The 23050-nt window shown below is 39.9% G+C and overlaps 1 protein-coding gene across 2 annotated transcripts in view; it reads right to left on the reverse strand.

Moving 5' to 3' along the window:
• The window catches only part of LOC126873697 (disintegrin and metalloproteinase domain-containing protein 10-like), a 164254-nt gene that overhangs the window by 118498 nt on the left and 22706 nt on the right, over positions 1-23050 (reverse strand). For both annotated transcript variants that reach the window (XM_050634826.1, XM_050634825.1), the window contains one exon: positions 4013-4166. Coding sequence is in view for 1 of the 2 variants with exons in the window: in XM_050634825.1 (XP_050490782.1) it covers positions 4013-4166 (154 nt within the window). In the remaining variant the exon portion in view is untranslated. The remainder of the gene's footprint in view (positions 1-4012; positions 4167-23050) is intronic.

Raw genomic sequence — 23050 nt, forward strand, 5'->3', positions numbered from 1 at the left:
TATCGTCAGTTTATTTGCAACGGTCCGTCCGATTATCACTCATTAACGAACAATCCAATTAAATCTTAAACGGAGGCTGCCGACAAAAGAAACCGAGATTCGACGAGGCCGACGTAGCTGATTTTAATTGCATCCCTCCCTCTCTCCATTCGAAGGGGCGAATCCTGGGAACGGGTTGGGTTTAACTCGAAAATAACGCTAACTGGTACGTTCCCGTCGCGATACCATTGTCCAAGCGATAACAATCGCTCTTTATCTACCCCTTTGTAAAGCGGGTTAACCATGAAAAGCTGTTTTACCCTTTTCGAGTAGCTCGACCTTCCCGTCTGATAATTCGTTATTACGTCTTTCTAATTATACTACACCAATATATGTATATGTATAACGTGTAACGAGAAAGAATTGCTCGATTATTTATGTTTCCCCGTCGAAAATATTGTTATTCAATGAGCTATTTAGAAACTTCTAGTGTTGGTATCGCTTCGAATCTTCTTTAAATGCTAATGAACGATTTATCTTAGAACATTCAGTTCAGAGTCAGCAAAGCAAAAAAAGATTTTCGATTCTAGTCGCGTCCATACGTTGCCTGATTAGAAAAAGGTTCATGTTAGATCATCTCCGAATATACTCGAGTTTTGTCAGGACAGCCAGAAGAGATACGAGGCCATAGAATTCTCGAATTTATCCTCTACTTAGGTTTATCGAGACGCGGGAAGAATTTCAGTTGTTTTCCCTCGAAGTTTGATACTCTGACCGTCGTAAAACCGCCCCACCATCGGCCTCCATAACCGAATCAGGCAATAAAAACGAAGTTTTATAGTTTGCAACCCGGAAAAGGTTTTGCGAAGAAAATCTTTCAGTTTTGCTTTCTGCTCGGCTAGTAAACATCGTGGTATGCCACGATATCTCAAACAGAATCGTATTCGAATAACATAATGTTGCAATGTTAAATACGTTCAGCGGTATGTTCCAGTGTTTTCCAGCGACCCTCGAGTTGATTCTGTCCTAAATTATGGACCATTAAAGCTGTAAACTACGCGGTATACCACGAATCAACCTCTAAACATTTCCGTATTCGAATCGGAAGACGAGCCAATGATAAAACTCGCAATAAATCGAAAAACAGGCTCCGTCGTAAAGCATCTTCACCAACACCGACTTCCATTATATATCCAGACTATCCTCGCGCGTTATCCGTGACCGAACCGAGCATTTATAAATTTCACCGCCACTTTCCGCCGGTATTTTTTCCCCGCCACGTTCCACCGTTCGTGTTTCGAGGAAAATTTAGTGCCGCGGCAGCGAGTGCATCCTCAAGGGGGCAGAGAGATGTTCAGGGTTAGAGATGTGGCGTCTCGGCCAGCGTGCACGCGATTTCCCTCGATCTTCGAGGCTGAATCAAAAGGAGAATCGACGCACGAGTGCCAGATATCCGCGACTCGAATGGGAACTCTGCTTCGTATCGACCAAGTATTTTCGATTCCATCACGAAGTCGAAGGAATCGATGCGGATGCATCGACGATCGTGAATGGAAGAAGTAGAATAAACTAACAGGTCAAAAAACTGAATTTATTTTACCCTACGTGTGACGAGTGATGGGAGCAGAATAAAATCGATGTCACGGAGTTAGGTAAAGAATGGCTTTGATAAGAAATCAAATATACAGAGAGGAATGGAAAAACAGTGGAACCGATAGAGAAAATGATGAATCAATGGATAAATGAAAGAGAATTTATGAGATAAAAGAATTAAAGGGAATAAAGGATTGTTGATTTTCTGACTTTAATGTGTTTTTACATCGTACATATATGTCTGTATATTAAAATGAGCAACATTTTGAAACATTTAAAGGGAATGAAATTTTGAAAGTGAGATTGAACGACAACCTAGTAAATTTTAAAACTGCTAGATGATCATTAATACTTTTCCCCGTGATCTTCAGTATATAGGAAATTTTAGAAAAGGTAAGGCAAAAGCACGTATAACAGAGAACGGTTCAGCGACAGTGAAACAGAACTGTCGCATCTCTTGAGTGTAACAGGGAGATTTAGAGGGCTCGTGTCGATGGCACTGACAACACAATGACAGTGTATCACGATGCTCAACGAGGCATATGGCTACTGTGTCGAACCAGTGTCACATAAGGCTGACGATAGTTGCATATGTAGAGAACATACAAGAGCCCAAACATCCATCTACCTATTACGTCATGCCATTCGTTCAGCAACTGTTACATTATAATATGTTTCTAATTGATTTTCTATGGTACTCTACCCTCGACGCTATAATTTGCTTAATTGTTAAATTATGGAAATTTGTTCAAGTTTCTCTCTTTATGTACATCTATTGCCTCGTTTATTCCTCCTTGTCACATACCATTCCATTCCAACATATAGAGTGACTTATTATGCAACTGCGACCACGCTAAGTACATATCACGCTAATTTGAAGCATAATATAATAATAATAATTTAAACTCTTGTTTTATTTAATTTATCGTCGTGATCGTTATTAAACGTGAATTCATGAATATAGCAATTCATCGAGATTGATTATATCGGATGAAACGGTATATTAATGCATCTGACCAACTTTGACCGTTTTTACTGAAATCTTATTTGCGTAACGATCGTGCAATTTTTCCTGATATAAATAGCATAAATGAAAGATTACTATAAAATAGTAACAACTATAAAATTAAACGTTTCCGTGTTATGTCAAAATATCAAAGATTTCTTTCCGAACGTGTATTCCACCATTTTGGTCCATATTTTATTTTGTCGTTCGCAGTGGTTCGTTTCAACTACTGACGCGTTCAATTACACGCGCAACTTCAGACAGTCGCGTTGGTCCGGACGAAATATAATGAAACAGGTCTCGGTTGGTAAGAAGATTCAGCTTTTTTGGCCCAACTAGGTCCTGAAAGTTGCGCTCTCACAAGAAAGTGCTTTCTACGTGCACAAAACAATTACCTCTTTGCAACGTGACGGGCTAAGCTACTAGCATTTGCTTTGTATTACTTCGGTGCCACGTAGAAAATCATCGTGGCACTAACGCGTTGGAAACAGCGAAACTTTTCTTAATCGATGTTCATGTAAGTACGAGCAAGTAGAAAATTACGTTTTCTTTCAGACAAATAACGATCGACGATCACGCGGCTCTGCTATTTTAAATTGAATTCAGTAGAACCTCCGTTATCTGATTCCACTTTAATCGATTATATTTTTATCGAGATGTAAACAATTGACCTACAGAAAAATCATTTTACATATACCACATTCGACATCGTCATATTGGGTACGCACTTGCCATAGATAACTTTCATATCCATGTTCTATAAATTATATGTTCTATTATATATTCCATTATATGTTCTATAAAAACTTTTGAAGTTTCATTAGCAGTGTAACACAACTGTGATTATATTGATAGGATTAGAAAGCGATCTAAAAATGTATATGGCAGTTACGAGATACTGATTATTTTTTTGGAACGATTTGCAATCGAAATACTTGCACGATCAATTTATTCGTTATATTAATTATATGTGACTTTTTGTTACACACTCAATCCCACACACGGTCACACACTCAATCCCATAAGAATCAGTTTCGCGAGAATCTATTGTACTACTAAATGTACTACAATACTAAACGTACTAATTCACACCTTGTCGTGGAAGAAATTTGAATATTCTCTAGATTTTTAGTAAAATCCCGAGTTCGGCCGAGTTTACCTAACACCATGATCATTTATACATCACGGCCAATGTTTGTTCGTTGACGTCGAGCCGAAATGAAAATTTATATTCCTCTGTTACCACGTGCCGGTAAAACGACCGTTCGACCATAGATTATTCCGCCTTTGACGGCAGCGAGAAACTGGAATTTTCCTCGATAAAGCTTCCCCCTCCCACCTGTTTCTCATTCCCCTGTTGACCGCGTTACCATTACTGGCAGATTTCTTTTTCTTCCTGCATATACACTCGTTGCGGTACGTGGTTTTACGAACCTGTCGAGAGCGTGAAGACGTAGATTCAGCGTCGCGTCTCCCGGATGCCCGGAAGCTGAAGTGTCACGACGACTTCTGCTGCGATGTTCCCTTAGAGCAGCCGTGTCGTACCAAACGGCGCTATAGTGTCTGATGTACGATCCAGGAATGATCGCTGAAAACACGAGAGAAACGTTTCATATTAAATTCGTCATCTTCGAATAAATCGTTAAACATTCAAAAGCATATCGTTAATTTCGTCACGAGCCCTCGGCATAATTTTCTCAAGATTTTCACGACCTTTTCATTAGGATGATTGACTTAATTTCGTGTGAATTAATTGGGACGTAGAGAGGATACTATTTGATCGGTCTATATAAGTTTGTTCTTGCAGATCACAAATAACTGACCTCCTTCAAAATACTAGAACGATTCACACGTTATCCGAATTAGGCAAAACACAAGGCAACGCTATTTGTTGCCCGCTCTAGATTTTGTGGGTTTATGATATGTTAATAGCTATCGAGATACAAGAAGAAACTCTAAACCTACCATTAATCTAATTCTCCTCGTAATGATTTTTTAAACCATTAAAAATCCTTTCTTAAGTTGAGATTAAAGATTGATACATGAAAAATTGAAAGATCAGACAGTAGAATTAAAGCTATTATTGCTCATGAATCAACGATCCTGCCATGCCATAAGAAACAAAGAAAATTTCTCAGTTCCAAATCAACTATAGAACAGTTTCTCTATCGTCGGTAGAAAATAATTCGTGGTAACGTTGAAGCATGGAATTTTCACAAGAGTTGCAAAACTCAGTGGGACGCGGGTCTTTGGTTTGAAATATCGAGGGATCTAAATGCAAATTATTTCCGTGGTAATACATTTTCTCGATTCGGCGCGCCCTATCTTCGCCGTGCCGTTTCATGCACTTCAAGTCGACATTTATCTATTTACCGCACGCAACGCCGTAACGATTCCAGCCCCTCGAGCTTACAACCCCCGAAGATATTATCGTTCTGCTTTCATAATGCCGCGAGGTGGTCTAAGGCGAAACCTGCTGACTTATTTCTTCGAGGCACAGCGATCAATTCTCGTGATTCGTCATCAACAACAAAGAAATTCCACGATGTCGTCTATTTCCTGATAAATGAAGTTGCCACCTGTGGTCGATGGAACATGGACAACCTTCCGCGAATATTCCATCTACATCGAGCACCATCGAAAATTCTTGTTCCTCCATTCCATTCAAGGTTCCTTGCTAATTCGATATTACCCTCGGCAGCTGTTGCTGCCGCATACTTGTCGATAGATGGCAATTATTAATTTTCGCAAACCATGGCGAATCGATATTAGACTACTAGACGTAGCTTAGATAATTTCCCGCCCCATGTGTTGGAAGTTGCAGCTTGTTAACTAGTATACAGTTTAGTTTACCATACACAGTCGTAAATTGTATGGTGATTGAAGTTTCGGTTATTACTCTCGCCACCTTGAATTGAAGCCAAATGTTATGAACATATAACTAAAGACTCGATTACTAATTCTCTCAGTTTAAGATGAAATACTTAAAAAAACTAAAAAGGAGAGATACTGCTACCTAAGAAATTTAGAATATAATTTATCATACACGTTACTATAAAGCATAGTAACTGAAACCTTAATACTGTGCCTCGCTATCTTGTATTAAAATTTCAAACTAAATAAAAAAGGAACGAGGTACTCCAAGCTAAGGAATTTTCCCGCGTGACAGTAGAGAAGAAATTTCTCGAGTCGCGAAACTTTTGAATTAATCTTGCGTAGACTGGTGAACAAAGGACCGAAGAATATTTTCATTAGCTGTGCATTATAAAGTGACTGCATCGTTATTAAACTATCTACCCGCGCAAACATTTGACGCCGGTAATTGCTCCCCGTCACTTGCATCGGGTCACTTTACACCCCAGACAATAAATGCTCGCCGACCTTTTAATCTTTAAATATTTGCTGTTGCGACGGGACCAAGCACAAATTTCATTCCCACCGATGCTTTCGCTCTTGAAACGAGTTCGATCGGTCTCGAGAGTCAGCTGTAACTTACGGGCAACACGTTTCTTTTTCCAAAGCTCGTCGAACGTGTTCGAAATTACGCTTCTGTGTTACGTAGATCAACCTCGATTGCAGCTGTTTGCTGGCACCTTCCAGGCGCAACGAGCACCACTTCAAAGTTTAGCTTTTGCTACCAATTTGTATTTCGTTCGCTTCAAAACACCGCGATAACAATAACATTTGTCGTGTTTCACATTGCACGGCGAACTTTTTAGCTGTTATCAAACAGCCGAATTCGTTAAATGTTTTTTTACCGACAGCCATCGAGTAACATCAATATAAAATATATAAAATTAAACGATTGTATAAAATAAAATGATTAATTAGGTAGTTTCAGATTTGTAACAAGAATAGTTTCAATGATCTAATTGCATTCTCATAGATTAGCGATAAGTGTCGCATATCAATAAAATTCAACTTTCGCTGTCAATCCGTATTCCGCTCGGTTTGAAACATCAAACAATATAAAATTTGAATATAAACTAGAATTTATAAAATTAGTTGTCTTTATATTAGACAGTAAAAATATTTGATTTGAATTGCATTTATTGAATTACGGTGCTGACTGTCATAAACTGTCTATCATCCCTAAATATCGTATACTAACAAACAACATTCTTTAATTTTTCTACCAATTAGTACCTTGTTCGCCACGAAACATCAAATAATAATAAAATTCGTCTTTAAAATAAAACGAAATATTGAATTAGACGTTCTCAGATTTGAACCTAATCTAGTTACAATGCTGACTCTGATACATCGTTCATCGTCCCCAAGTTGCGCGATATTGACGCGATTAGAGCGATATTGCGTCGCGAGCTCGACAAAAATAGAGCTGTCGCTATTTCTGTCGTCGTTATCGCTACCCATTATCGTAACCGTAACCGTTATTGTCCTGAAATCGCGTACGGGTCCGTGCAGCCCCGTTGAAATCCCATTAATGACGCTCGAGCGGCTTCGAAGCATCGCGATATTCGGCGCAATGTTCGAATCTGCGTCAATCGGCGCGATGCAATTATGACAGCCGATCGGAAACGAAGTTCAAAAAAATGACCTCGATAGGCACTTCACGTCCGAGCGTGGAATAGATATGCTAAATTTCGGTGGCGCGTGTACGCGCCGATATCGTTCGGCCGCCATCACACCGGCCACTCTCTTGCCGACAGATTTATCCGGCATTTCCGCCGGATATCGCACGCACCATTGAGTGACGCGTCCGACCGGTTATCTGCGCGCTGGTTCTCGTCGAAACTTCCGCCGAGAAATCGTTGTCGCAGTGAGAATTTCAAACGAGCTCAACGAAACGCTAAGAGATGTGATTTGTTGCCAATTGCGACGTTAAAATGCTTTAATACGAAATTATTCACTGGTACGGATGTATCTAAGAGCAGAATGGTTACCGCGATTAACCAAAATCTGCGAGTTTTCTAGAGGGTTGAAAAATTGAATTTTCTATCTGGGAAAAATAATACGTTAAAAATGCAATGAAAGGGAAGATACGAATTATCAGAAATTCTCAAAGCTTCAGACAATACAGCTGGTGTTAGAGCTATTGATTTCGATTAAATATGATAGATAGAAATAACACTAACATCGTAATAAATTCATGAGGAAATTATATTGTGTTTTATGAAAGACTCACCCATACGGATACGCAACAATGTCTCAGAACAATTCTTTTTTTAAGGTGTTACAAATTTAATGGCGACGTTATCTCTCAAAGGGGAGCAAAATCTTGGAAGGGACAAGAGACCAGGCTATTTAACAGGTCGGCCGGCAGACGTGTAAACTGCTTTTAACAGAAGCTTTAAACTTGCCTCTTTGTCTTACCAGCCGAAACTGTCTCAAAGTTCCATCCTCTTTCGCTTCAAACTCAATTACATCGCTACCAGAGTTGGCTCCGTCTGCCAGCGTTGTGAAGCAGCGAAACTCGGTAGAAGGGGGGGGGGGGGGGGAGGAAGAGGGAGCGGAGGATTTGATAAAACGGAAACCTGACAACCGTTGCCCCCCTTCTGTGTGTTTTGACAAGAGAAAAAATCTGTATGTATGGAGAAAAAACGGCGAGCGGCCTTTATCTCGCTTTATGAATCGTTCGATTTCGAAGACCGTGCAGATGAAATCCGAACGACGCCGTAAATTACTTTTCTGACGGAGTAATATCGAATCTCGCCACCAGTCGATTTCGCCAAACAGCGGAACGTTCTGCAGAGACGTTTGCCAACGTCCTCTGGTCCCGTGTAACAGAATAGTCGCAACATCAGGTTCCAGCAAACCTTGGTGTGTGTATCCATGAACGATGTATGTGTATGTAGGGGTGAGTTAGAAACGCAGCACGACGACTAATGTCTCGTCGAAGCAAGCTGACCCTCTAAGTGAATCGATCATTCCTCTGGACTGGTAGATTCGAGGCGCAGTTGCGTTCTATCGTGGTGCATGGCTACGCGGACGTGTACAAATAAGTAGCCTCGCCTACGCTTGTGACAAATAGGAAAGGAAATTCGTGTATGGAAACTAAGACGAATTCAGCGTGCAATTTTCTCCGAGGCGCGGGCGCACGAGTTGCTCTCCACTTACTAACTGCAATCGAAACTTGAACATGGCAACGATATATCCACAACCGCGGCAGCACCAGTGGCGGAGCAGTTTTCTAACTTCTTACCGGGGTTGTCAACGCCAATCCGAATCCCTCGAATTTGATTTTAATCGACGAAGAATAAAATTCTACCTGTTTCATAAATCACAGGCCATTCGTTTCGTCACGTGTACCTTCTCCAAAATTTTAAAATTCATTTCTTTATCAGCACGCCTCTGTTGGGTGACCAAATAGAAAATGTTAATCCTCTGTTGGTCTGAGTATATATTTTGTGTACGATCATCTGTGTATATGATATACTATAACTAGAAAAGTGAAACATTCGAATATGATTAAAAATTTTTTTAAATAATCAGGAACTGTGCAATTATCTTTCAAGTTTCTCGTCTAGGTTTCAACACAAAGATCTTTTTAAGTCAATCGTTCCATGTCCTCCAGTGGATTTGTTGGTTACCTGTAGATAGGATCGCGTCACGACCAAACACCTTGCTATCGTGTTGATAGGTGAAAGGAGAATAAACGAACAGCTATGGCTAAAAGGGAGTCGAAGGGAAATGGAATCTTGATTTCCCATCGCGTGTTTCATCGATTTAGGATTAACACTGTGCTAAATGGATAACAAGCGTTCGAGCTGTCTTTTGTTCAAGTTTTTTACCCTATACTTTGAACGAGCAGACGAGGATGAGCACTTGATGCGTGCGAACCATTGGTTAAAACTTTGGAGACCGATAAAATATTTAACGGAAATACGAACCGACACGGGCTTGAAACAAACTACGTGGAATAGACTGATCATTTATTTGTAAAGGAAATAGCCCGCGTCCGGACTGTGTAAATCGTCTCTTTGAAGGTATTATCCAGTGAGATCCATAGGATTCGATCGCAACGTGCTTTCTGCTTATTCCTTCAATTCTTATCCATGATCCATCAACTTAACTCGAATCGAGTTCACTTAGATTCTTTGATGTTGCCTTGATAAAAGACGAGTACATAAATCATTCTTGTAAAAAAGCTGTTGGAAATCGAAATGACGACGTTTCATAAAAGATATGGAAAATTATTAACGAATTACCTAATAATAGTTTGTTAGGTGTTATCATTGAGACGAAACTCATAAAAATAAAAAGGATGCTATCGACAATTAGGAACCGTGTTTATTTTGATGAGAAATGATTGACGACTTCTAAGCGGAAATTATCGTTTTATCTATTAAAACATTTCTAAGTGAGCACAAAACAGCTTTATTGAAAATATTATTGACAATAAAACTTTGATTGTGATGCATAGTCTCGTATTTTAATTAATATCTTAGAATTACGATACCACAAACGAGTTATGAAAATGTATATAGGTACTTTTATAAAATTCTTTCCAACTAATAAAGGATAAATTGTCAGATGATTAAAAATACAGCGATCTACCTTGGATAATAAATTCTGTGGCAATTTTCTTGAAAAAGATGAAGTTGAGTTTAAAAAATTGCTCACAAAGGCCAGTCCGGTGATGAATTAAATAATCATGGAAACTACTCCATTCACAGAGTCTTGTAATCCCTGTGCAAGGTGAATTTACAACCGTGCTGACTACGTTTCCTTTCATCCCCACCATTCATTTCGAAGACTATACCAACGTTTTCCCCAATGTTGCTTGTACCACGGAATCGGGCTTTCTCGGCGTTTCTCGCGAACAATACGCGAGATCTATCTCGAGAAAGGTGGCAGCGAATTAAATATAACGGAAGGATACGAAAGACGTGCGAGGATAGCGTTGCGAAATTGTTGGGAACACGTAATGAACTTCTTGTATGCCAACGTCGCGCAGTGTTTAAGAACGGTTCTCCGACTGAGAGAAAAGTCATAATTTTTCATGTTGATATAATTTATTTATTATTATTATTTATTATAATTTATTGTTCATATAATTTAACAAAAAAATAGTTGATCGCGACGCTACAAAATATTCAAATTTCTTGAAATTTCATAAAATTACCGTATCTAAATTGAAGAAGAAATAGTAATGAAAGTAATATTGCTGGAATAAATTTTTGAAATTCCTTTTCATAATCACGTCACGAATTCTATAGGATCGAATAACGTGAATTGACTGAAAAGAAGTTACAAATGAAATGCTGCGTTAACGAAACGTTGGTCTCTCATAGATTGAAACTCTGCACGTCGTCATCTGTTAACATTCTAGCAAAGTTTCTTGCAATTAATTTTCAATTTGGCGTGAACGGCGTCTTCGTTGTCGTTTCTTCTAATGACAATAGCCCGTGGACTTTTCGAAACTACGCTATGTAGGAGAATATTCGTTGGTTCTTCGATGTGGAAATGACGCCGAAGGCAATGTAGCTTCGATGAAATTCTCGTAGAACCACGAGCCCCTTGATCGGTTCTATCGTTCTTGCATTATATTACAGACATTCCGTTACGTTTCGTGCTTACTTTGAGAGAATCAACGAATTATTGTATAAACTCTCACGAGCGAGAACATCGACACGAGCTAGCAACGTTTTGCTAAAGGTCGACTTTTACCTTTGACAGTAGCTTAATTCAGTTTTTCATATAAATTGCATTTTTTCTTCACATTACAGTTTTGCATGCTAACGTTTATTTTCTATCCTGTTACTTCCACACTCGTTTCTCGATGGAGTTTGCTAAAACAATTAAGACACGTTCGCCTTCGACCTTTCACAGCGTTGCGTGTGTTGTATTTAATTTAGCAGCGCGGGTATTTCTGTCTGATACGCGTATCCCCTAATTTACGACATATTAAAGTACGCAACAAATTCTTGGTCGAGATATGCAGTCGAGTTCTCACGAAACACTTTGTCAACGAGTTTATATGATCTACGCTCGTATCGCTTATTTATTAACGCTTACACTCACGAGTTAAAACACGCGTACAAAATCAATTCGTGGTACTTGGAAACTTTATGAGAGCAACCGTTCTTTTAGCCGGAATATCAAAGAAATACGGATCTCGTCGTGAAACGTCTCGTTGAACATCCGAAAGAAAGGGGGAAAATTGATAAATTGCGAATGTAATGAAATTCGTTTTACGAGACGGGACTGGGAGGGCACGTCTTTTCTATCTGACGGACGTAAACTGAAAAGCAATCGAGGCATCGATAAATTGATTGTTTCAATTTTATAATTTCGACCATCGGATTGCATCGCAGTCGAGCGTTCACGATGAAACGCGACTTGAATCGCGCGCAGTAGAATAACTCGTTAAAGGTCAGCCACAGTGGAGTTAGCTCTGTGTATATTGGAGGTATACTTGCTACATGAAAACGAACATCCATGTTTCGAGTTTCCCCCATTTTTATATGCGCCACACGCACTCGTTACGAGTCCCGTGTAAAATTTTAACTACGTAATTAAAACCTCGCCCCTTGTTTTCGATTCCCTTTAAGCGTCCGCTGATGAGCGCGATTCAATTATCGAAATCGACCGATCGATTTCACCGTTTTTAAACCAGCGTACCGACGAAGAATCGACGTTAAATTTACTTACGATTTAAATAGAGTTGTAACTGTAAGTTCAGTAGACGTGTTTCACGTTTGAAATGTACCGCGAGATGCGGTTTTCAAAAGTTTTATCAAATATTACAGAAACAGCTACGTACGAAAGCGGCATTTTAAGTAACATTAAATGAAACGAGCACGATAAACGAAGTGAGAGGCTATAAAAGCGCTATTTATCACAGCGAATAAAAGTGATACGGTGAAAATGTCATTTTCAACGCGGTTCGCTTCCGGTGATGCGAAGCAATTAAAGTTTAATCGAAGTTCCGAATCGTCCGTATCTCCGAGATGAAATATCGATATAGGAAACGTTAAATAGATTTCACCGCTTAATATCGCGTTTACTTCAGACCGATTTTCACCGAATAGAAAATCAGTGTCTTCTAAGCAACCGAGTATCCACCGTATTTGTTTTTCCATTTTTCTATAATTCGAGGTATACAGACATACTCAGTAGAGTATTCGAACATTTGTAACCATCTTTTACGAATATATTATGTGTGTTCTACGAAACATTTTGAAATTTCATCACCGCTGCTTTACTAAATGTATGTTTCCACTAAATATCTTGTAATTTCTCTATACAGATATTTTCGAACTGATTACAAATTTTACCAATATATTCATGGGACTCGTGTTTTAGAACAGTCCTAATGAAGTTCTACAATGTTTTACCATGGACGTAAAACTTTACTACGGCGAGTATTCAAACACTTTCGCCAGTCAGTGTATCCCTTCGTTAACGAATAAATCGTTACTTTTTTCCCGAAATATTAACTAGTTTTGGGAAATACGGATATTTTCCTCCCTTAACTTCCCTTTAACCAAAAGACATGCATTATTAAGCGCAATTTTTAACAGTGCCTTCCTTTGAGGCAACATCTAGAACCACTCCGCGGATTTATTCGCCTGTAGGGAAATCCTTAGTGTCTCCTAATGGAAAAGTTAGTAGCCAGAGTTTGTCAATAAAATATACGGATTTACTTCGATCAAAGAGCAGTAACTTTCCATAATTACCCGGTTCGTACGTAACCGCGCGCGAGAGAGTGCCTTGGAATAATCTGTGCACACAGGCACAACAGTTTCACAGGTAAATGTTTCTCCGCAAACTGAGAAACTTGCTGGGATTATCGACTCGCTGCTTTTTCTTCGGAAGAACATTAACGAATCGCAACGACGGCTGCTGGGGCGAAATTACCGCAAGGAAATCTGCGTTAAGATTTCATCCAGAGATTCTCAACCGATCGAATTAAATTCCGTGAAACTCGACGAGATTAGTGAAAGTAATTCGATTTCGCGTGACAGACGTCGTCTCGAAAAAATTACAGTACGAGCTGTTTCAGTTTATTAATCGAAAATTGGTTGGTCTGTGTCTAGAAACAGAAGAAGCATCTCACGATGGCAAATCCACGATGTCATAATTAAGAATAGTTGATTTTATATCAGAAGTATTGCCTTTCAGACTTCTATCGATTTTAAACATTTGTTACTTCTCTGAATGAGTAATATAACCTTATATAAAGTCGTAAACTCTCTTTTTTAACGCGCTGTATATATGAAATATTCGTTCCAACATAGAGTAATGAATTTAAAAAAACAAAAAATCAAAAAAGAAAGAAAAAAGGCAGATGTAGTACAATGTTTCGTCCGAAAGAAGATGAATTATCAATTTTCCCGGTGCACTTGTCCATGACGGAGGTGTCACTTGCAAAATGTACGATCGGAGGTCGCAGATGCGGGGGCGAAATATTTCGAAAAATAATACCTCGCCGCGTCAGCAATGATATACATTAACAGCGGCATTTTTCCTGTGCCAGTTACAACGCAATCGGCCTGCCATTTTCGTCGTTCCACGTTCCATTCCCGGCCCCATCCTCGACACGTACACATCGTTGTCCGCAATTTTATTCGGGAACCGCCCACCTCCTACTCCCTACTCCGGCTACTCCTCCCACGGTAGCCGGTTGTTACCGCCAATTCGCATTATCCAATTTTTCGTGTGTCACGTACCGTGTCCCCGATTCGGTAGGTCACTTTCTCGCTGCAATTACATACGTTCCAAACCATCGTGGCGCTCTTTTCGGCGTCGATGTTTGCAGGACGCGTTGATTTTCTTCTATTCTCTCCATCTATTATACCCTACTCTTTGTCTCTCTCTGTCTCTTTTCATTATTCTTCGGCTCGTCCATCCACTACGTACTCGTTCTTCCCTTCTCAGTATACCTATATTTTCCCCTTCCTTTTCTCTTCTCCCTTTACACGTTACCTGATTTCCTCTTTGTCCTTCTACAGAACCTTCTTTGTCACAATATCACCGCCTCTTTCGACCCTCTTCGTACTCTCTTTATTTCTCCCTCGCTTTTTTACCTTGCATTTCCTAATTTTTCCCACTAACCTGTTTCCATCTGCTGCTTTTCCCCCCGAGTTTTAATTCTTCGTCTCCTCGAAGGTTCATATTTCGTTCTTCTGCTTCCACGTTCTTCTTCCATCGTGAAATTATTCGAAGTCGGCAAGAAATCGCTACTAATTTACACACCGAGCTCCTTTATCCTCCTCCCAAAAGTTTCAATAATCCCAGCGACCGGTTTTTCCGTATCCCTTTGGTCGTTTCCCTCCGATACTCTAATCCCTCTCACCCTTACTATTCTACCGTCGATTCATCCCTTTATCCGCACTTCTCGACGAGTTACGAACGAGAGTGGAAAGGGATGATGATGAGGGGAGAAGCCGGAGGCAGGCGGAGAGCCCTTGACGACGGAAAAAACGCGAGATAACGACTGCGTTACGCCACAATCGTCCTGTCTATCGGGCTGGCTCCCTTTCTCCCTCTGTTCTTTTACTGTTCGTTGGTCACGTATTTACCCCTTGGAAACGTTGAAAATTCTTCTATCTTTTGGAAAGAAGGTATACCGAGGTCGAATCGGAAATAAGCAAAATCGTTTTGTTAAACGTCTAACTTTCCCCTTGAATTCATCGTTTATAATATGGGTGAAGCGAGAAATTTGCTTGAATTTTGTAGAACTTTGACGGTATAGTAAAATAACGCAGAATTTAGAATTAATGTTTCCCAGGATTTTTGACATTTATCTTAATTCCTGTAAGCGTTCTGATATTTATGACGAAGAGCGAGCTTTAAACTCTTTTTAGGAACTAAGCACCATATTTATAATACGAAAATAATTCTATATTTGACTATTTATCTAAGTCTGTCCCGTGTTACACCGTAAAATAGTTATATTATCTCGGAATAACATGAAAAACTGTACGAAGGAAGAATGCAATCCGTTGTTAATCCTGGATATTTGCTTCAAACATGCTAGTTTCAAGGTAAAAAGTGTCAGTCCTGGGTCTCTACCTAATTCTTGTCCAAATATGTACCAAGAGCTCACGTTATTCAGCTTAAGTTCCTATTTGCGAAGGACAGCACTTTGTCTTGCGAGGTTACTAAATTAAATAAATCTGGAATAGCATGCCCTACTTTCCAACCGCACATTTTGCTAATACGTCCGAGTTCGCGGAAAGGGTTTAACCGTATTTATTTGTCATACTTGAATATTTCTTCCAAGAGCCACATATCTGGCCTAAAATATCTCTCCATTTATCTTTCTCGTGAAAGTAAATCGGACGACATTAGTCCACTCTGTGCCTTGAACTCTGAAATATAATTTCGAGAAGAGTCGCTGATAAAAAGTTCGATCTCCGCGTGAAGCGTCCAGCGTGAATCCCACCTGACCTCTCCGGCGAGAGTCGGTCCAACGTTGAAAATTCGCCGCAGTGGCGTATCGACTTTTTGCTGGCCCGTTGGAGAGAAGCAAGAATAACCTCCTCTGTATCCCGACCTCTGTGTGACCAACGAAGTACGAGAAGGAATCTTCTTCCAAGACTTTTTCCATTTCCGTAAAGTTTCCTACTCTGACTACGACGTTTGAAAATCCGGACGGTCCACGCGCGCAGCCTGCTACAACCCCGCTCGAGCGGAACAAAAAACGATCGCTCGTTCAGAGGGGTAGCTGGCGGAAGAGGGGATGGTTAGATTAGATCCATTTAAAAGCGAGAGGGTATCCGGTTTCCGAGTCGAATTAGCAGACTCGAATTGGATACGGAGGTAAATACCGATAGCAGGAACGCTAACGCATTTCGAACCACTTTTTCTTCGCGGAAGGTGGATTAAACCAGGCGATTACTACTTCCAGAGAGTACATTGTATGTCTTACAATGTGCATTACCATCTCTAAGTATTTGAACACCTCCAAATTGAGTTTTCCAGAAACCAAACTGATCAGCTCCACCTTTTACCAATTCCTTAATGATCATTACACGCGTAAGTATGCGATTAATATTTCAATATTCGATTAGTATTATAGCATTCAGATTTTACGAAGTTTCAACTATTCGTTAGAGAAAAACATGGGACTTGAGTGACGCGGGTACATTCTTTATTTCGATTCAAATGTAACAGAATGTTTGTACTAATTTTCGAAATATAATAAAAATGCGAACCTTTGATCGAATTGCGTCGAAATACGTACGGACAGCAGTGTAAGTATCTTTAAACATTCGCGAAAAATATGGCTTTAATAAAACGCATGCACCTCGTCTGATGTATGGTCAACCTATTCTGCTTGCGATGTGGTTACCTTCGACTATGATGCATGTTGTCACGGTTTCCCTGTTATTACAAAATTGCTTTTCAGAATAGACAAGGTCAAACCGTTTAAGTCTTCCAGCTGAGGGCTGTATTTGACTGGGATATTTCCCTTACGACCTTTAGACATCATTGTACTACTTTCAACGATGATGGAAGGCATTCTTTTGTGACTGATCCATCATTGAAATGGATCACTAGCGTTGAAAGAAGGAAAAAGGGGAAAACTCTTCTTCGCGTAAAGCAATAGAATTCCTGCATGCTTCATAATAAACGAATAATGAACAAAATACGTGGAAAATCCGTACGTATTGCTTTTGTGATAAAATGAAAAACGAGCGAGATATTAATTTTATTCAATTTGTCGGTCATACAAGTGAACTCACATTTGTATGGCTTACCAATAAGTGAAAAATGATGCATCAAAAGTCAGTTTAATATATATTTATAACGAGTATTGCGTAACTAGATTTGGTGTATTTTGCGTTTGACAGGAATACGGGACACCATCAATCTTGCGGCTGTTTTCCGAACGCCATACTGCGTAATAAAATAAAGCGAGCAATGAATTTGCAAGGGAACGAACGTTCAATTCCTGCGGCCCATCAAACGTACGCTTTCCTGGGCTCCCTTGGTTAACGATCAACCACGCGACAAACCGATAACAACGTACAAATTTTAATTAGCATTCGATGGCGCCCAGTCTATTTAATTGTTGCGCCAAATTACCACGGTCCGTGACTTCGCAGCGGTTCGACTGAACCAACGCGTAACAAGATTGTCAGATTTCTAATTTCGATACGTCGCATGTTAATTAACTTCTTGTCTTATAACATCTCACCACACTCGTACAGATTGTGGTTGTTGCAAATTATATTTTTAATAGAGTTTGCCTCAAACTCCGACCTTAACTTTGATTTTTCAGATCCAAAGTATATAAATATAAATTACACGTGTATAATATATCGATGCTTCGCTGTTATGTTAATACATCGAATTATGAAAAATTTACGAGTACAAAAACGCATAGAATGCGCATGATATGATAAAAATATAAAAAATATATAAACATCGAAGCACTAACCAACTGGATACTATCATTTATATTTCTCTAAAAAAAAATCACGAGGCAAAGGGTTAAGAAGCGACAATGACTAATCAACTGCAAGCTGATCAACAGCGCTACACTAAACACGAGAAAAGGGAAAAATTCAACACCTGTGGTACAACGTGGGCAAAATTTTCCCGTGATTTCTGTTTAATACCCGTCGAATTACAATTGTGTCGGGCAATTAAAAACGCCGTTTTGCAGAGGACATGGTCTGTCTCTTCTCACGGATCGGTGATCGAACGTGACGGCTATTCGCCATGCCGTAAAAATTCATGGCCAAAATTTACGAGTGAGGAGCCTCGAAATTTCCGGCTAACGATCCGCTTCGAGAGGCCGGATTGGGAAAGTATGAACGAAAGGGGAAGAGAAGAGATAGAGAGAGAGAGAGAGAAAGCATGCCAGTTTTATTGGAGGCTCGTTTATGAGCCGTTTGCCGGCCGCTCTTTTACGAGCTATCGATAAATAAGCGGAGCCGCTCATGCGATAAAAACGGAACGCCTGTGTCCAGTCTATGTCGCCACGTCGGGAGGAATTAGAGAAACGTAATTGCAAATTCTCGCTGGATAGTGAGCCCTCCGTCATCCGTTGCGTCGATTAAATCGGATCGTCCGCGTGGAAAAGTGTCGGCCGCCTTTCTATCGGATTTTTAACACGCCGCCATTCACCGGTGATTGTAATTGGCCAATCGACGATGTTTTTGAGGAAATGTCCGACGACCGTGTAGTAATTCAAGCAAAAAGAAGATAATTAAACTCATTGTCGAGTGATCGAACTGGCGGTCGAGGTAAAAATCCAGTCACAATTCGCCCGTACCTTCATTCGATTCGGCCCGACTAGTCGCGGTCACGATCTACTTACGACGCGTTACACGCGAAAGAACTGAAACAACGATTTTTCTAGTAAATTTATCGTAATTTAAACGATTATACGCTTTACAGGGAACGTTGTAGAAATGTTGTGTGAACTTGTAGTTGTTCGCGGCGTTGATGAACGACACTGGTAAGCAAGTAATCTTCCGTAGACAGGAGAGATGATGTATCTCTCAATTATTTAATAACATTGATCGAACGGCTCATTAACCAGTATCTGTAGCCAGTGCACTTAACTAGTACCCGGCTCATCGGTGCTTTCGTCTTTTTTCTACCAGCTTTTTCTTCAGTTTTATGCAAAACACTGGTACCGTCTCCGGGCATCTAAAGGAGTTGGCCATAGGAGGAGCCTTGATCCCCGAGAGCATCAAGATCTGTCATGATAATCCGCAATCTCTTTTGCGTTCGAGTCGAGGAAGCTTCAACCAAGCTTTTCCCGTTCCATTTTGCTTACGGTAAACTGCAGTCATTCTCACAAAGACTCGCACTATTTTTCCCCCTTCACCGCTAGGAGCGAATCATCGCTTGCATCACTTTGTGAAATTACTTTGACATTTAATAATGCACCAGGATAGGAAATGCAGCAAGGAACGAGTTAAACGTTCGTTTAAACAAAATCTTATCCGCTCCAAGACGCTTCGCTAAATTTATGAGCCGTTTTAATTTCGTATCTAACAAGGAAGGTTCCCTAGCTTTAATGTTAATCATCGATTTTTCTGAAATTCTTGAAGCCAGTTTGTAGAGAAATATTTAACTTGTACTTTTTTTTATCGGCGCTTGAAAACATTTAGGTGGTGAAGGCAGTCTTTCAAATTGGATATTTTCCAACATTTCGCTATTTTATTGAACTTAAATTGAATAAGATGTAAGTTGATAAATTCCAAGCGTTTTATTACGATATTTGAGAAAAGCGTGCACTTAATTTTTGTTATTTGAAAAATAAAATCTTAGTAAAATAATTCGCTTAATATTCACCAGAATCCTTGGTCAAAAACTTACTGTTCACGAAGTTTCCTTGCAATTTTCATTCCGGTTTGTAACCTCTTAGATCTTGCTTCTTAACGTTTTTCTTCTTCATTTCGAATCGAGGCTCTGTAGGTTCTCATACAGAGCTTGCATCGCGCTGAGATTCGCCTTTAAACCAGTTTTTATTTCATGCCATGCGATAAAGGCGGCATTAATTAAATTCCAAGCAAGAGCTCGAAGAAAGCCTCCTCGCGCAGGATAATCCCAGAACACTGCGTTAAAAGGCTTGCTTCCATTGAAAAAGCAAATTACGTGGCTGTTACTGCAGCAAACATATCTTAGAAACGCGGAAACAAAGATAATTCGCATTAAATACATCCCAGAATCCTGCTTGTAAGAGGCTTACATTGAAAACGGTAATGTACAGGTTCTTTCGCTTAACGAAAGGTATCGTGACGATACGTCATTCGGTAAACGTATTCTATCGAACTCTGAATAATTCCCTTCCACGTGAAAATTCCATTCCTGATAATAAGATGGTTGAGCGTTGACTGATAATTAATTAATTGATTTCTTGAACATTGGCAATGTTCACGAATAATTACAGCCTTGTGAATATTGGAACGACGTACGCGTCTCGCAAGTTAGAAATGGTAATGGTACTAATTGGTCGTGTAGAACCCGAAACTTCGCGAGTTTATGATGCATATCAATTACTACTAATGTACAGCAAGAAAACCACTAATCCTAGGAAATTAGAAATTCTCTTGACTATAACACAAACGGAACTAGAGCGAAATATGATAAAAATGCTTACTAGAGAATCTGAAACACAAAAATAGACCCAACTTGAAACTAACTATCGCTGACGCTCTAACAGCGATGTGTCTCTACCATCCCTCTTGCGTTTCTACCCTGAAGGGTTTCGTGACGTGTTCTGCCCTTTCACCGAGCCATACCATCTTAGATCCCCGACCTTCTAGCTCCTTCTCCGTGTCTAGGTGCTGATTAAATTAAATCACGTTCATAGCTCGACGTGCATCCACCGGGCGTCCGTTAATCGAATCTAGCGCCGTTAATACGTTGGCGAAACTTCCTAACGAATTAAGAAACTGCCGCCAACCCTTGTCTCTAATAGGCTGCTTCCTCATACGCTATCGGCGTTTCGCACCCTCTGCCAAGATATTACTCTAACTAGTTTAATTAGACTCGTAACGGAGATCAACCGAGTAATAAATCATTTTCTTAGGTAATTTAGGATAAAGTCTGGTACGGTCTAGCAGATGTAGTGACCGTACGAATGAAACCAGTACATTGTTTCAATTATCTGGTTTTTCAAGCGCAAGGACGTTATTAATCTTGGGTGTTGTTCCTCGCGTACGCAGCAATTCATCAAGTCGGGGGAGCTTCTCTCCGTATGCACGGTGCTCCGAGGAAAAAAAGTAGTATGATGGTGTCGCGAGTGTAATAAACGTAAAAAAGTGCCTACACGTACGATGGAGAGAAATGAGACCGCCGAAGGACTTGAAACAAAATGCACCGTCATCAGAGCCATCTTCAGACGTGATATCTGCCAGCGGAGGGAATGAAATCTTCTAGCGCGTTTGCATTCGATCCTCCCTGTTTTTTTTTTCATTTTTTTCTTATCCTAGAAGTGAAATATTATTCATAATTTCTGTTAACTCGTTAATAGAATCTCGAGAGAAACTCGGGCAAAGTACCAAATATAGTATTATGGATTTAATATCTTAAATTGATCTTTCTCTCTCGTAAAATATTTTTAAATATTAACTTTATATACGTTAAATAAATTTTTAACAAATTCCATTATTAATACGTACTTATTTTCTATGGAAAGTTGCAAGTATCTATGTATTTCTTGTTCATTTTAAATTCCTTTTCCTTTTATTAAAGCTTCGAGTGATTAAAGTTGAATTCGTGGTCTCGTCGCTTTCTTCTTACAATCATAAAATTCACAATAGTTTCTGTACAATTTCTCTGTCGAAGTACCAATTAATTTTTCAACCTTAACGATCAAATATAATTCATGATTTCCGTTAAACCTGAAGTCGTTGTCTGACTACTTCTTTACAGTCATAGAATTCACAATAGTTTCTCTATAATTTGTCTATCGATGTACTAATTATTTTCGAGACCAGAATCGTTATATCTGACAGTTTATAGCCGAATGCTCGAAGAGATGGATTCGTTCGACGATCGAATTCTGGCTGCTCGTTACGATCACCAGAATATTCGAGCAACCACTCGAAGACGAAGACGAAGGACTTCCATTCGAACCTCATTAAGATCCTCTCGAGAGCTTCTTCGGACCAACTTTTCGATCCCTCCTAAAAGGTGGAGCTTGTTTTTTCTTCGTAGTGAGCGAAAACATCTTCATCCCCCTTTTCACAGAGTTATGCGTTCGACCCTCGTTTTGCATGCTGGTTACCACGCTGATAAATTATTTATTCCAGGGGATCTGATATCCCTTTTCGAAAGTGCAAAAAAGTATTCAATTTCAAGTATCGACGCTCGCGAAGAAGAGAATCTCGAGTATCGTTCAACGAGAAACTTATTAATTTCCAAGGTATTTGTGGCCGTAAAGAAAGAGATTCACTCGCTCTGTTCGGCAAATTTTGCAAACTGAAGGTGAGAGAAAGAAGGAAGAGGGGGGAGGGGGACCGTTTCCCTGGCGCTCAAACAGGGAAATTAGAGTTCACGGCGTTCGAGTAATCGCGAGTAATCGCGACACAGTCTTTTCGCGTTCCCGATGGCTCTTATGCGCTTGCAGCTGCTACCACGCGATAAGAGGATTTCACAATATCGAGTTACGAGCGTGTGCAAAGTCGTTACATCGAGGTCGAGTGCCCTTCGAGGACCCTCTATTCCACGCGAGCACTGCCAGGGGCAGCCACCTTGCAAGACACTCTTCCTCTCCCCTCTATCTATCCTCCTCTACCTGTCCTCCTTGTGATTCGGTTCTTCGAAAAACCAAGAGCCCTTCAGTCAGTTCAACCGGTTCACGATAACGCTGCCCTCTTTGTTTCTTTCCGATCCGTGTCTATAGTACACGAAATTCAACGATCCTTCGCTCAGCACCGACAACTTGGATATACTATTTATTATAATCGAACTATACCACTGTTTTAATTATGAAATTTTGCAATTGATTTTTATTGACACGCCTTTGTCTGATGTTAATGTACACTATATTACTTTCTATTCTTTCCTTCTATCCTTTCCTTCTATCCCTCC

This window comes from Bombus huntii, chromosome 15 (genome assembly GCF_024542735.1).
Source record: "Bombus huntii isolate Logan2020A chromosome 15, iyBomHunt1.1, whole genome shotgun sequence".
Lineage (NCBI taxonomy): Eukaryota > Metazoa > Arthropoda > Insecta > Hymenoptera > Apidae > Bombus > Bombus huntii.